A 16091-nucleotide genomic window follows, 5' to 3' on the forward strand; every position below is an offset into this window, starting at 1 on the left:
CCCTTCTCCAACTGGCTGCTTTTCCCACGTGACCTTACAGGTCAGCCCAGCAGCTTTGGGAGATTTCTGCTTTTCTGTAAAGCTTTGCAGAATCAATATTTTCAAGATCCTTGCATCAACCCCCAATTTTCTTTTATCACATGTGATGGCTGCTTTATAAAGAGCTTGACATTCTTTCAGTCCTGCTTTCACTAAATGTAAGACATGGCACAAAAAGTCAGGAAGAAAGGAGACAGACTGTTTGGTCCTGTGAACTGCAGTCTGTTTAGCCTGTGAGAGTTCAGTGCTGGTTGAGGGCTTGTCTGTCTTCTTTGAAGATGTCACATCATGCAAACGATGCACTCCACTGATGTCTCTCTTTCACCATGCCTGAGTGAAAAGAACATGGGTTTCTCAAAAGATTATTCACACCACTTAAACACATTGCAGCCTCTCAGCTGTTTCTGAGGTTTCAGCTTTGTATCAGTGGAGTGATCTGAATTCTTTTGAATACATTGGAGATCTGAGACTTGTCTCATTTGCTCTTAAAGATTATGAGGATACCTATTTTTACACTTTCTAAAGGATACTTTTAAAAAAGATATAACCAGAAGAAAAAGTAATGGGAGTGACTCATGCATTCTAAGTGTGTGAAGAATGACTCACCTCACAAAAAAGACTATTGAGGTAAATTTCCAACAGTATCAAATGGCTTGATAACCATTTGATAACTGTAACCAATCTGGCTCTGCAGTTCTGAGATCTGTGAAGCAGTGCCTAAGGGAAACTGCAGCTATCATCCCCTGCCTCTGTGTGCTGGAAGGTATGTGATTAAAAACCAGCCCTGGTAGACTTTGGTATTCAAAACAAGCAAAGAATGCTGTGCAACAGAAACGGAAACCTTTGGACAACATACCTCGAATATGTAGGTTAGCTTTTAGGGAGAGGAATCAGAGTAATCTGAGGAAGAATTCAACAAGTGTTGTAAAAAACACTGAGAAATCCCATCACCACAGACCTCTGAAAGTTATGACAGTATTCTGGGGAAGGCTGTAACTCCTCAGCCTTGTCATTTGCTGTTGGGATAGTATTAGGCTAAATATGTGATTTGGCCTCCTGTGGCCATCTTCTTGTGTTCAGTCTGTGTTTTAGAGGATATGTTCAGTTTAACCAACTATGGGGCTGTGCAGACTTCCTTCAGATCCAGAATATACATTTGTTGTTTTGCTGTTGAATGTATGTGGATGAAGCTTGGAAAATAACTGTTTCTGATTTTAAAAATTACCAGTTCTCAAGATATCCTGGCTGTGTGTATTTCTGATTTTTTTTTACTTTGATAAAACATGGAATTCTTGTCAAATTTGGGTTCTGTTTGATTGAAAATATTGGAGACTGCTAATTGTTTTTGTAGTGCCATTGTTTGTTCTGAGTGACTGGGTGTGACACTTTGCTCCTAAAAGACTGTGGTATCATAGGCATGTGCAGTGGAAGTAGACTGTAAGTGTATTTGTTTACTGCAGGATGTGTATTTCTTTTGTATATTTTCTTATTTTTGATTGTCTATGAGCTTAATGATAATTTAGTAGGATTTTTTTCTGCTGAATGTTAACCTTATATAATTATAAATAATAATTCTTAGATTTTCAGAAGAAATGCCAGCAGATGAGAAGGAAAAGGAAAGTGATATTCTTAACATTTTTTCTGTTGCTTCAGGCCATTTATATGAACGTTTTTTAAGGTAAGGAAAGGTAAAGGGGAAAACAAGAATTTCATAGCAATACTCTCAATTTTCTTAGTAAAACTAAGCAACCTAAACAAACTGACTTTTTCAAGAACATCTAAATAATAAATTTTAAAAACAGAGAAAAGTTGTATACAGTGAGGACTAAATTAATCTTTAAGAACAAAGTGATTCAATATATAGATGTTCAAGAATACCATTATACTTTGAAGACTGAAAATGTCTTTCATGTGTAAAGTACAAACACAAAAGATGAAGTTCAGCCTCTCTGTATAAAGACACAACAGAAGTGACTTCATTAGAGTTGTATCTATTTGTGTTTAGTACAAACTGCATTTACTACATGCACATATGGCCTTTTCTCAGGGTCATTTCAATGAGCAGTGATTGTTTTTAAGGAATTCTTATAGTGTTGCCGGCTCTGTTCACAGCTGTCTCTGTTACTTTTCTGATTTGAGCACTGGTTTAGTGATTTGATTGCTGAGTCATCTGCAGTTGGAGCACTGTTTCTTTCCTTCAACCTGCAACCACCTTCGTAAAGGGAAAGACACATTTACTTTAAAGGAGAAAATGTAATCTTAAAACATCCTACCTGCTGCTTTGTCTTATTTTTGAGTTCATTATGTCTTGATTTTTAAGGGCAGGCTTGACCTCTTGTAAGGCACGGTTCATCTCTCTGGTTACACCAAACAAAGGCCAGGACCATAAAAAATAATTGAACCCAAAAGAGTGATTGTTACAGTTACTAAGGGTTTTCAGAAGAGGATCTGACATGAACTTTGCTTTTTTTTTCTTCTCAGCAACCTATTAAACTCAACCAATATATTTTAAAATAAGTTATTTCAGTAGCCAAGTTAAGATAAGGTACTAACCATTATTCTAATTTTTTCGGACACTTCTCCTAGAATAAAACATGTTAATAGATCCACTTTTGAAATTGTTCCTTCTACTATTGCTTAGCCAATCTGGATCAAATAAGGCCATCTCAAAGTGCCCTTGAACACATGCTCTTTAAAGGTTTTAATTAGAAGTAGATAAAAATTTCTACTTAAATGGGTTAAAGAAATTATACTTGGAGAGTTTTAGTACTTTCTAAGTGCAGTTGAAATTTAATGACCTGTATGTATTTGTTTGTTTATTGTAGACTTATATTTCCACAGAATTATGATGCTTTCTGTCCTACGTCATACAAAAACATCAGTTAAATTTTGGTTTCTGAAAAACTATCTCTCCCCAACATTTAAGGTATGAGAAAAGTGTTAATTTTTTTTCTTTAAAATATTAAGTAATTTTTTTAAAATTGAATTTGACTAATTATATAATTCAGATTAAATTTTCACAGTGGAAAATAATCCTTCAGTCTATTAAATACCAGTGTTTGGTATAAGGTTTGTCTCTTCTGGAACCTGAAGCCCAGTGATAAATTATAATAATTTATTCTCTTCTGATAATCTCCAAGAGCTTGTATGAAATGCTATTTCTATTGATGTAACTGAGGATACTGCTAAAGCTAAGGGAACATTTTAAAATAGTAAATCATGTAGTCAGTAAGAACAACACAGCTGCAGCTGCGTTGGAGCATTCACTCCTTTTCTTTTTGAGTCCTCGTGTGTCTCATTTATGTGCACCTGATGGGTTTTTGTTGTTCTTGTTCTTTTTCTAGGATGTAATTCCTCATATGGCTAAAAAGTATGGGTTCAAGTATGAGCTGGTCCAGTATAAGTGGCCCCGCTGGCTTTATCAACAGACAGAAAAACAAAGAATTATCTGGGGCTACAAAATTCTCTTCTTGGATGTTCTTTTCCCATTAGCTGTGGATAAAATAATATTTGTCGATGCTGACCAGGTAAGCAAAAATAATGGCATAAAACTGTATGAGGAATTCATTTGGGCTTAAATTGATCCAGTTTCATTCTCTGTGGCCATTTTATTCAGATGTTGGTCTTGAAAGACTGTTGCAGTTGTACAAACAGAACCAGTGATGCTGCAGAATGTAAATGCAAGAATTTCACTTGCCTTCAGTTGTGTGTACATTAAGAGTTTCCCTACAATGAGTTGTCCTAAATTGTCTGTGTGGAGAGAAAGGCACCTGGAGAGGTGTGTGATCTTAAAGGTGCATTTCCTGAAAGCATATTGGAGCAAGTCCATCTCTGGGCTGACTGTGAGGGGAATTCTCCACTACGGCCAGTGTCTGAGGTGATTTGGACCATTTGAATGACCTCTTGATGGCTGAAATCCTCCAAGAGGAATCCTATCTCTATTTTAATTGCATGTAGTCCTTCATTCAGGAATGAACATTGTATAATGTACTAAAAGGCAAAGTGCTGTCTCAGATGAGGCATTGAAGTGTTTATCACAAGGTTATTAAAAACCTTGAGACAAATTCTGAGGTATTTTGGTCCTTTTCCAAAGCTCAAGAATAAATTAAATTTAGGTGTAGCAATGCAGATTGCAACTTTCTGCAATTTCATTTGGATACACCATCTGGGAACACTGGTTGTCTGTCCTAACTACTCTAAGGACTTCTCTGTGCTCCCAAATAGCTAAAACTTCTTTTTTACCACTGATAAATTAGGTATGTGGGGTTTGATGGAAGAAGGATTGATTAGCAAATAAAGGACATTTGTAAAATGTCATTAAAACTTTTTTTTTTAAGTACTTTACCATTAGATACAAGGATTTTTCAAATGATGCAATAATTTTGGAGTGCCCAAGTTGAGTAACAAATAAGGAGGACTCTTTAGAAAGGCCATGACTGGTAGATTTCAAAAGTTATGTTTCTTAATTAAGTAATTTTATATTGGGCAACCAGAAACACTGGTCTGTGAATTAAAAAAATATTGCCAGTTTTATATAATTTACTCAATAAATGTCTTACACAGATGGCCACTGTCAATAATATAATAAAAAATAATTAATTTTTTTTCTTGAACAATAATTTGGTAGATATCTCCCAGTGGAGTAGTTCATCTATACCCCACTGGTGTAGCATCAGAGGGATTTTTTAAATTAAAATGAAACAAATGAAACATTGTGAAGCCTGCTGCAATACCTACCCTCATAGAAACAGTACTAAATTATAAAAATAAACATATTCCTGTTTAGATTGTGAGAAGTGACCTAAAAGAACTCCGAGATCTAGACTTGAATGGGGCTCCCTATGGATACACTCCTTTCTGTGACAGCCGCAGGGAGATGGACGGGTATCGCTTCTGGAAATCGGGATACTGGGCTTCACACCTCGGGAAAAGGAAATACCACATTAGGTAGGATAGCCCCTTACACATTGCTTGTGCAGTTTGGGAATTTGATCCAAATCTGGATCCAGTGGTGTTGGTGTTGATCACTGAGCCATTTTCAGTATGAGATTAATAAAGCAGGAATTCTGATAACATATTGATTTCACCATTTTATGGTAGTTTCAGCCACTCAATAAAGAAAAATATCCCTTCGTGATAGGAACGTTTTACTTTCTTGTTGCTTTTATTACTGTTACCAAAAAGAAGGTGAAACCCCAGAAATCTTATTTCTTTTTTTAAAATTCTTTTTAGTGCCTTGTATGTTGTGGACCTGAAGAAATTCAGGAAGATCGCAGCTGGAGACAGGCTTCGAGGCCAGTACCAGGCTCTCAGTCAGGATCCAAACAGTCTGTCAAATCTAGATCAGGTGTGTATGGCTTGGACCATTTTTGGGTTTATTTTCTTTATCTTTCTCAATACCTTGTATCTAAACATAAATGTTACATAATTCCAAAACTATTTGCCATTTACTGCTGTTTTAGCCCATTTTCAGGAGTGTATATGAGCACACTTCAGAAAATTGAACACTGATGATTATTTTTAATTTAGAAAATGAGGAAAAAAAACCCCAACCTGCAGGACTTTTCACCTTTATTTGTAGTTGTTCTGTGTGCATTTATGTTTTTCTGATGATAACTCTATATTCTGATAATGATAATTACATTCTTGTTTAGCAAGAGCTTGTTTCCTTTTTCTTCTTTTCTTCCATTAACCTAAATTAAATTTTCTTTTTAAAGTTAACTGCAAATGCACTCTGGTGGTTGCTGTACCTCGTCACCCTGGGGTGACTGGAGTTTGTCTCACTTTGAGTGAACCTCAGAAGGCTTCATAAGTGAGATTGTCCCTGATTTTGGTGTTTTCCTTGTGGAATTTCTAAGGCACAGAAGATTTTTACCTGCCTCTAGCAGCAGTAGGATCCCATGGTAGCAAAGCCCACGTCACTCAGTGCTTTTCCACACCCCTGCTCTGCAAGCAAGTTTCTCTCATACATAAGGACATTATTGCCACTTGCATTTTTTTTCCAGAAACAAAAGTAAAAAAATGAAAATAGCAGTTCTTATGATACTGGACAAATAAAAGTGGAAATAAAAACTGAGACTAGACTGGACACCTGGAGCTGGAGCAGCCTTTAGCTGTATATTAAGAGCAAAAGGTTGATACAACAGCAATAGTCAGAATTCACATCTTTCTGGACAACAGAGTGAATTACTGGCCCTGATCACTCAGAGTCCTGGTGTGATGGAGCTGTGTGTTTTCCAGTCTTACCCACATGTACAAGGTGTCTTTCAGCAAGATCGGTTAAGATTCAGAGGTTACAAGGTTTCCACTGGCTTTCAGAAAATTGGTTTTATCTGATGTTCTCAAAATATTAAAAGTTCTCATTTTAAGATTCTTATATTTCCAATTACAGCTTTAATACATGCTAGCATATATCTCCTATAAGCCTGTTGGATCAAATCAAAAGCCACTTAAGGACCAGATATTAAGGTAGCTAAATCTTGGCAGAATGGAATTGGAATTACTTTGGAAAGTGAATATTTTCATAATAATCTGGTTTGACTGTATTGATAGGAACTACTTGCTGTCTTCTTTGCTACTTCTTACACGAAATACAGCAATACTCCTGAAAATACAAACCACAGCGCAATGTATTTGAGACCTGGAGAGCTTTCATCTACTGATAAGGATGCATTATAACTCTTTTATTGCTGCTTTCATTTTAAATACTTGTCTGGAGTGCTCACTGCCCTTCTCAAAGGAGCAGCAATCTCAGCTCTCTGCTAGTCTGCCAGCAGTGCCATCTTCATGGGTGGTAGTTCAGGTTGTTAAACCACAAGAGAAGTCGATAGAAGGGGAAACGGTGGTTTTAAATGCCAAGGAGAGTAAGTATAGAACTCCTAGGGAGAAAAATTAAACATCATAAAAAGAAGACTTCCAGTACAGTCCAGTACAATTTTGTTCAGAGGGGTTTTTGTATTTTTTTTTTTTGTTGTTTACTTCAAATCCTGCAACTAACAGCTGTCTTTCTACTTTTTACTGCATGTAACAATTTTTAAATTCACAGCTTCTAAAAGTACTATAGTAACTCAGGAACTGTGGTTTCATTTAGAAAGTCAGAGAGGGAGAACAGAAAACCAGTCTCTCTTCTTTTAGAATTGAAATGGTAATAAGCCATTCCAAATGATGGTAAACTATCTTCCAAAATTTATAAGTTTTTTTAAAAAATAAAGCATTTCAATTATTGTTTAATGTCTTGGCTCTCCATATTCTTATTTGATGTAATTTTTCAGTATTAATGTCTATATTTGAATCAAATTACACATCTCTCATAATGCAGCAATATGTGCTATTTTACTGTCACATTTAGCAATGTGGCAAAATAAGATGTGACTAATACTTGAGTACTGACAATTATTCTAAAATATAATGTAAGGGTTGCACATGTGAGTGAGTTTACAAATGGATGTATCAGTTACTGTCCCTGCTGTTTGTAATTCTGGTCAGAGTAGGTGCAGCAAGTGACTGCCTGAGGTGTTTCTCTTTTATAAATGCTGTTCCCTGCATTCAGCCAGATCTTGGTTCAGAGTTTTCATGATGAGACTACCTGAATGTGTAAAAAAGGTCAAAAAAACCCCCAAAAACCCAGAAGTGAAGTAAGAACATAGTCAGAGGAGCAATTTAAAGCTTTTCCTTCGCAAGCTCATATTTCTGGAATCCATTTTCCTAGAAGTCAGCTCAATTTAGAGTAGTGGCATAATCTTGTATTATTTGGTTTTTTGAGTCAGGGGTGGGTTTTTTTCAAATTTAAGGAACAGAAAGCTGGTTTGAATTTTGTTTTTTAGAAGTGTTTATGGTATGACAGGGGTTATTAGACAGAAGTATTGCTTATGTCAAGGTAAGGGAGGACAGAGGTAAGGACCAGAAAAAATTGCTTGACAAATGAGAGGTGGAATTGGCCATCAAAGTGAGTATGACTAAATATTGAATGTACTTGGAAAAAGAACTAGGTGAGCCCTTAGAAGGAAATGTAAGAACAATTTGCAGAAATGGTAATAGCAAAAATACTTTTAAATAGCAGCTTGATAATCAGTTACATTACATTCAATGCTAATATATGATTTTACAAACTTTGTACAGGATCTTCCCAATAATATGATTCATCAAGTAGCCATTAAGTCTCTCCCTCAGGAGTGGCTTTGGTGTGAAACCTGGTGTGATGATAAATCCAAGAAAAAGGCTAAAACAATAGACCTGGTGAGTTGATCCTGATTTAAATTAGTTGTACAGATTAACAACTTTGCTGTGATTTCTGGGGCTTTTCAGGTTCTGTGTTATGTCATGAAGGCAGCCTTGCTGGAATGCACTGCAACATTCCATTCCTTCCCCTGAAACATTTTCTCCTCTGAGACCTCTCCCACTTGGTCTGTACCAAATCTGCTTACATTAAAGCTGAAAACTGTACCAAAAAATTAAATGTTATTGTCTCTTAACTGAATGGGATTGAGGCTTTTCATGCCCATGCATGTACTTTCCTTATAATTTTTCCATAGTCAGCCAAGTTACTGGAACTGTGAAGAAGTGCTGTTATCTGTCTGAGCATTATGGACTGCTGTTGTTCTCCCCACATAAAAGGTTCCTCCAGAACCTTAACATTATCATGGTTTTCTTGGACTGTTTCATTGCTATAAACAGGAGAGAAAGCAAAGTTTTTAAAGTGCTCAGGACACTATCCATGTTTAGGAAGAAGAAAGTTTCTTTCTTTGGGAATAGAAACAGAGACAAAAATCTTTTTTCCTGTCATTATTATCCTCATCCCATTTTTCCCCCATTTTGATTTTTTGACAACACACATGCACTATTTGCAATGCTTTAGATATAATTTGAAAGAAACAGACAGTTGGAACTTGGCATGATTTTTCAGTATGTAAATAGTTTTGTTTTCTTTGTGTCTGTGCAGATGTTGGAATGAGTTTGTTTGTGCTCTAAAGACAGGTGCTCTCTGTTCAAAACCCACATCAGGCTCAGTTTCAATGTGCCAATGTCAATCTTGCATCTCCCTGGGCAACTTTGTCTAAATCTTAGTAGTCTTGTGCCAGCCGTGTCTGTGCTATGCTTACAGTCAGCAAAAAGAAAAGTATTTACAATTCATTTGGGCTAAATTCTCTGAAAAGGTGTTATTTTCACTTTTTCTTTGTTTACATCTGTTTTAAACTTTCAGTGCAACAACCCCCAGACCAAAGAACCAAAACTAAAGGCTGCTGCCAGGATAGTTCCTGAATGGGTTGATTATGACTCCGAGATCCGAAACTTAATACAGCAAATTGAAAGAGAGAAGAAAAGTCGAACATCATCATTTCAAAAAGGTGATTTACATGCATATTCAGCTGTTAGCTTTTAAAAATTAAATATTAGTCTAGCTGAAATTGAGATTGGGGTCAGTAGGCACAAATCTTGTATTTGTGTAATTTCCCATGTTCTCAGAGAAACGGTGTGGGGTTTGATAGTTATGTGATGCTTCTTTACACATGAGTTGTGCTGCCAAGACAAAACCTCTTGTTTCATGTCAGAATCTAAGAGAAAGCTCAGTGTTCCTGGATCTCAAACACAACCAACAGTCACACATAATTTTAGCCACAAATACTAAATAAATCACATTAGCTTAGACTTCACTTGGATAATCTAAAGCTCATGTCTACTAAGCAGTAGAGAACTGAGTATTAATTTGCCTCTGCATCTCTCACTCCAGGCTTATCTACTCAGGCCTTTTTGCACTAGACTAAATTCTATTTTAGTTAGTTTGACAGTGGGGATTGTGGTTTTTTTGTTTGTTTGGGGGTTTGTTTTATTTTTTTTAAACTAAAATAGTTTTAAACTGAATTAGTTAAATAGCATGAAAAACTCAGACAAAAAAAACCCAGAGACATGCAGGACTCCCAGTAAGACTTGACTTCTTGTACTAATGTGAAACAAGATGAAAAGATGATCTCAGCTCTCAGGACTGACCAAAAAACTTAGCAGATAAATATTCAAAAGTCTTGAGTTGAGGAACAAAGTTACTTTTCCTTATAAAGAATTCTTAGTGGGTTTTATTCTCTGTGAAAACTTCTGGTCAGCTTGTAGCAAGGCTCCAAAAATGAAGTTCATGTTTCTGAACTGATTGATTAGAAGGGAATGGAAAGTAAAGGGCTTTCTTCACATCTTACAAACCCAGGCACTGTCTCTATGTAGCTCTTTTGTGTATTTTGTCCCCTTTGGTTACAGGTCCCAAGCACGATGAACTTTAGCACAGCCTGTGACTGGCAATGGTGACAGCTCCAGAGTATTCTGGGAAGGACTGAATGGAATTCACAGCTGTTACATTGGCACTATTTGCAACATTCTTTAATGTGTAGTCAAACATTTTGAAACTTAAAGTGTTATTTAAAACATTTTAAATGGAATACAAAAATGAGAAATCCACAGGTACCTGGGGGTTTGGTGTTTTTTTAACTGGTATGGAGCAGCTTTCCCAATGGCTTTGCTTTTCTTTTCCTTCTTTAAAGTACAGTTTGCCCAGAGGACTTTGGAATATGACGAGAGATTTGTTCAGCATTGTCAGTCTGGGGGAGGACACACACATTAAATATGTACTTGAAAACTGTTTTGTGCATATTCCATGCATCAAGCTACTATATTTAAGTATCAAAAATTTTGGTTATATGCCCATAGTTTTGTCCCTCAAGAAATGCTGTGGTCACAATAAAGAATTTCATAAAAAATAAGAAGACAAACAAAAGATACGCACAAAGATAACTCCACGTGGAAGCTAAAGCAAGGAATGATGCTCCTGCATTTATTATGCAGGATTGCTGCACTTTTACAGATTTTTAAAACTAATTTTTGATTCTTGGGCTCCTTTTGGCCGCTTAAATAGTGTGTGATAAAATTCCATTATGGTTTTGGTTGAAGTGATTTTCCAACCAGGGTACATTGCATCAGAAGGTCAGTACCTGAAAGCTGCTTCTACTCACTTTCGATTATCGTCATCCTGTTTATAACTGAAAATAAAATTATAAAATACCTGAGTATTTTTTGACTATCATTGGTGTCTCCTGTAATTTTCTAAACCTGTATTCACAAAACAGTTGCTTTAATGGGATACTGACATTTTGATCCCACAAAAATTGCAGGGAAAAGTTCTTGCAATACACATTATCTGAAAATGGGGAAATTGTGTCTTAAAGTGAAATCTGGTGCCTTAAATACACACCCTGTTGTTCAGGCTGTGCTGGTTTCAAAATGGGATTGGATGAGACCACACATTCTTACAAGAAGTCTTCCACTTTAAATGCTTGAAATTACAAAAGACCAGGTAATTTGCACTAAGAGGGTGAATCAGCAAGGACTGCACATTTATTTCCATAGCAGCAAATAACTGAATAAACAATAAGAGAAATTAAGCAGATTTTGTATCCACTGTCATTGTCCTCGGCTGTTGGTTATTTACAATTTCTTACTGTGAATATTTAAAATCACACTTTGCTGATATTTTTCAAGCCATATTACTAAGGAATATGAGACATGCAGATTTTTCTACAGATCTTTATATTTTCTGTGGTTTTACCTTTATGGATTTTGAACAGTTTTAACATGTCACATATAGATTTTTAGATGTCTGTTGAGGGATTTCCTTTGTTGTGAAGTACCCAATGGAGTATTTCCTGTGTAACCTAATAGCAAAAGTCAGTAAAGCCTAATGTCAGTCCTATTTCAGTGCAGGAGCTGTTTTGTTATGCTTGTTCTCTTAATTACTTCAGGACATCATGCAGCAATTCAAACATATTTGAACATAAGCTTTAAGTTGCTATTTTGTACCACAGAGATGGACTTGTAATTGACCTAGTAGATGCCTATGTACCATTATTCAACTGTTGGCTGCATTATTTTATTTTTTAATTTTATTTTCAAAGTATTTTTCTGAGCTTACACTTCCATCTGCTCTCTGCAGCAGCATTTCATATGGATCTGCCTTAGCATTCCAAGTTTGAAACATACTGGAAAACTTGCTTCAAGACAGAAGTTAAAGGTTCTTTAAGAAACCTTAGTTCTTTTTAATTATGGTTATCTGTGTGAGAATGTTATGCAGTATAAAAAGTGGATAATTCATGCACTGATTTCATGTTCATTTTCTCTGTAGCATCCTGTTTTTAAAACTGGATTACCTCTACTGGCTTTAAAAAAAGAAATAATTCTTTAAACACTATTTCCTTGAGATTGCTTAAATGATTAGAATATAATTTTATAAATGTAATTTGCTGAAGATATTTTGAAAATGTAAAAGGTTTCATGCAATTTTCTACAGTGTTTTATATATTTGTACAAAATGTTCATGTTTTCTTTCTGCATAATACTACTTTCAAAGAAAGCTCTTTTTTGAGATATACAATGGTTTATAAAAAAAGAAAGGTCCCACAAATATATTCACTACTTTTTTAAGATCTCTTTAAGGCAGCACTTTGAGTCATTAGCATGTCATTATATTTTTAATACTAAGGCAATGGATTGTGTAGTTGTACAAAATATTAAAAAGGTACCACTGGAGGAAAATAAAAGATGGATTATTTTTTGTTCTCCCTTTTTTGTATTACACAATAACCATTTGCTACTTGGTTAACAGAACCAAAGGAAAAAAATATTGCAGCAAATCTTTCATCTATAGAACGTGTTTTTGCAGGGAAGCAACAGCAATGTTCAAAACAAGGCAGCTGCTGTGAGGTGAGGTGTAGAGATGCAGAGAGCTGATTTTTTACTTCCACTCTGTGTGCTCTGCTCTGAAAGGGAAAAAAACACATCCTGGTTTAAAGCGTTGCCAAAAGCTGGTGCAACTCTGTAAAAATAAGCCAAGGAATACTTGAACTATTCAAATGAAGGGGTTTTACAATTTATATTCCTATGATAGCATCTTTTCTGTGTCTTGATCTTCTTGAGATCAGGTGATAAGTTTAACAGAAAATGAACAAACCAGGCATTAGTGCAGTATTGTTCATGAGCCAGAGTTTTAGTATTAAAAATATTTCCCAGTAAGGTTCCTTTTAAACCATTCCCTGAATCAAGTACTTGCCTTCAGTCTGAGCCTTCGTGGAATCACAGGATAGCAGACTGGAAAGGATCTCAAGGATCACCTGCTCCAGCTGCCTTTGGCAAAAGCACAGTCAAGACAAGCTTATCCAGCACCCAGTCAGGCAAATCTATGTCCAGCATTGGGGAATCCAGCATTTCCCTGGAATATTCCAAGGGCGGGCTGTTCTCACTGTGAAATCAGCACTCTGCAGGGCGTTTAGAGTTGCTGTAGTTGACTTTTGCACATCCAAGGTTCTCCTCCCCACAGAACCTGGCTGCTTCCTGCTCCCATCCCCACCTGCAGAAGCGCCCTGTGCATTTCTGCACAGCTCCAGCTTCAAACATGAAGAGCAGGGTGAGGAAAGAAGGGAAGACAAATACACAGCAGGGCTTTCTTGTCATCATAAATATCTTTATTGTGAAAAATACCATAAAATAATTCCCACAGTTCTAGAAAAAACAGTTCTTGCTTTGTAGATTTATGATTCCATATAAAGACATTTGATAATTTGAAACATTTGATAAATCTCTGGCTAACTTTACTTATCCTTCTTAAAACATGAAACTGCTACTTAGTGATTTGCTGAGGGCAAAAAAAAAAAAAAATCTCCCATTTATTTTGTTACAGCTTTATGGATAAAAGTGTGTATTACAGAGCAAACAATACCTTACAATAAGGCACTTTTAAATACAACTAACCTGCTATGCTATCCTGGCTAGTTTCCAGCAAAGCTCCTATAAATCACAGCCCTAAACAGAAGAATAATTCTTGTTCCAAACACTGGTCTGAAAACTGAAATGATAACAAGCATTAAGGTTGTTTTTTTAAAAAAAAAAGTTTAAGCAAATACATTTTCTCCATTTGTCACAAATTCAAGCGCTTCAGTTTATAATTCACTTTGAATCTCTTTTAATACTTCTCAATTATTATATCAGTATTTTACCAAGTAAAATATGCTCCCCTCCCCTTCATTTTAAAACAAGTTGGAAACAAGTTTATTAAAACTGAAAGAACTCCACAGAGAAAGTTTGCATCTACACACAGGCCAATGATGGGAACGATGCTTCATGCACATCTCAGGGTTGACAAACTACCGAGACATTTACTCCAATGTTCAGTTACTGAACATTATTGCACTACAGCCACCCACGAATAAATAAAAGGCGCGTTCAGCTTCCCTTGCGTGGCGCCTGCATCATTAACACTCAGCGTGGTACCAGCGCTTCATTTTCCAGAGTCACATCAGGAAATGCAGCACCAGAGCTGAAGAGCCTTGCAATGTAAATGGTTTCAACACAACTTTGTCTTTTTGTGTTACCAGAATACCTCAGCACCCTTCACAACAGCATCGGGGTGGTAACATTTCTTGTAAACAGCAGCTGCTCAATACTAGGAAAGCCTTGTTCTCCGCTGTTGCTTTTTGCTATTGTTTCCAAGAACCTGTCTTCCAACAGAAGGAATCTATGCAGAACAGTAATCATGCATTAATCATCTTCCTTCTACTGACTACATTCAAGCCTTCTTGTTCTTCAAATGTAATTTTCCTGTTCCCATTCATTCATTTTCAAAATGCACATGGTCCTTTTTTGTTCCTGAATACTCCCGGCCTACAGCAGCACTGTCCCGCTGCCTCTGAGAAACAAGCCCACATTGCTCCAACATCAGTGCCTTGGATGAAGAATTCACTCATGAGGGAACATCTTATTCCTCCTCTAGAAAAAAAAATTAAACCCCAGGAAACAATTCTCTCAGCTCAAGCTTTTAAAGCTGCAAAGGGCAGTCCTTTGAAAGAGGACTTATTCTCAGCAGTCCCCTGGTCCCCTGGCACAGCAGCACAGCTGGCTGTAGTCTTTACTTGACTTCCCACAGCCCAGCCACTTCTGCGTGCACAAAACCGGGCACAGTGCTCACATTGCTCATTGAACACTCATTTAAAAGCAGTCTCTGCTGTAGTGAACAAGGCAATACAGAAATGTTCCAACAGCTCACACCCAACCCCAGAGGTGGCTTGGCTGGGTGGAGCTCACCCCCCAGGGCCCAGGACAGCTGCCCCCACACCCACCTGCCCAAGGTTAGGTACTGCCAGCAAGCAGCAGGGGCAGAGGCCAAGCCCACAGGGCAGCAGGTTCCCCACTGTGCAGCAGTTCCTGTGTCTGAGCCCCAGCCCTGAGAGCTGTGCCAGTCTCTGAACAGCCCTGAGCATCCCCAACAGGTCACAAGCACAAGTTAAACTTGTAGAAACTCATTCAACATAGTGAACATCCAACACTGGAGTTTAACAGGCTGCTGTGGTAGTTTTGTACCATGAACCATTAGAAATCACCACACAAGCTCCTCAGTTTGAAGATAAATTTGTGAACACTGATCTTTAAATTGCTGTTGAAAAACTTTTTACAAAGCCACATGGCCTTGCAATTATGTTGGTGAAGTACTTGAGGCAGAAGTCAAGGGTTCTGCTTCAACAGCAACTTCCTCTACAGTAAGAAAATCCTCCCTTTCAGACCAAAGGCCTTATTTGCTAATTTCATTCGTTTTACTGAGGCTGCTTGGGTTTTCAAGTGCCAGGAGTTGAAGTGAGAGAAGATTCCTATCAACTGATTATTGTTTTCCAGTTAAAATCCAATCAAGAGAACACTGATGAACTGTAATTCTTGCATTCCAAGAAAATGGCTGCTGATGAAACTCAGTAATTATGTCAGTAATTATGACAGATGCAGATACAGAACTAGAAGACTCCTCACTCCTACCAGCTGCAGCCCTGGTACCACCATACAGCGCATTCACATGACTCCATCAACTACACCAAACCCATTTTAAGTACGTGCATATAGAAAAAAACCCCAGACTTTTGGCTAGTGGGAAGTGAGTCCCTCTTTCTGCACACAGCTGTCTCTGCAGTACCAATGCTGTTACATGAAACATAAATTACTACAATTTCATGTAGAATTAACTCCCTGTTGCATCACCCAGC

General features: G+C 37.0%; 1 protein-coding gene across 4 annotated transcripts in view; it reads left to right on the forward strand.

Annotated features, from left to right (window-relative positions):
* The window catches only part of UGGT2 (UDP-glucose glycoprotein glucosyltransferase 2), a gene marked incomplete at its 5' end in the record, with an annotated part of 78030 nt that extends 65435 nt beyond the window's left edge, over window positions 1-12595 (forward strand). For all 4 annotated transcript variants that reach the window (XM_083855169.1, XM_083855171.1, XM_083855170.1 and 1 more), the window contains 8 exons: window positions 1619-1717; window positions 2881-2965; window positions 3384-3566; window positions 4826-4986; window positions 5272-5386; window positions 8158-8274; window positions 9239-9383; window positions 10282-12595. In XM_083855169.1, coding sequence (XP_083711295.1) covers window positions 1619-1717; window positions 2881-2965; window positions 3384-3566; window positions 4826-4986; window positions 5272-5386; window positions 8158-8274; window positions 9239-9383; window positions 10282-10304 — 928 coding nt within the window. In that variant the 3' untranslated portion in view covers window positions 10305-12595. The remainder of the gene's footprint in view (window positions 1-1618; window positions 1718-2880; window positions 2966-3383; window positions 3567-4825; window positions 4987-5271; window positions 5387-8157; window positions 8275-9238; window positions 9384-10281) is intronic.
* Window positions 12596-16091: the final 3496 nt, after the last annotated feature.

This window comes from Zosterops lateralis (assembly GCF_965231275.1).
Source record: "Zosterops lateralis genome assembly, chromosome: 2".
Classification (NCBI taxonomy): Eukaryota; Metazoa; Chordata; class Aves; order Passeriformes; family Zosteropidae; genus Zosterops; species Zosterops lateralis.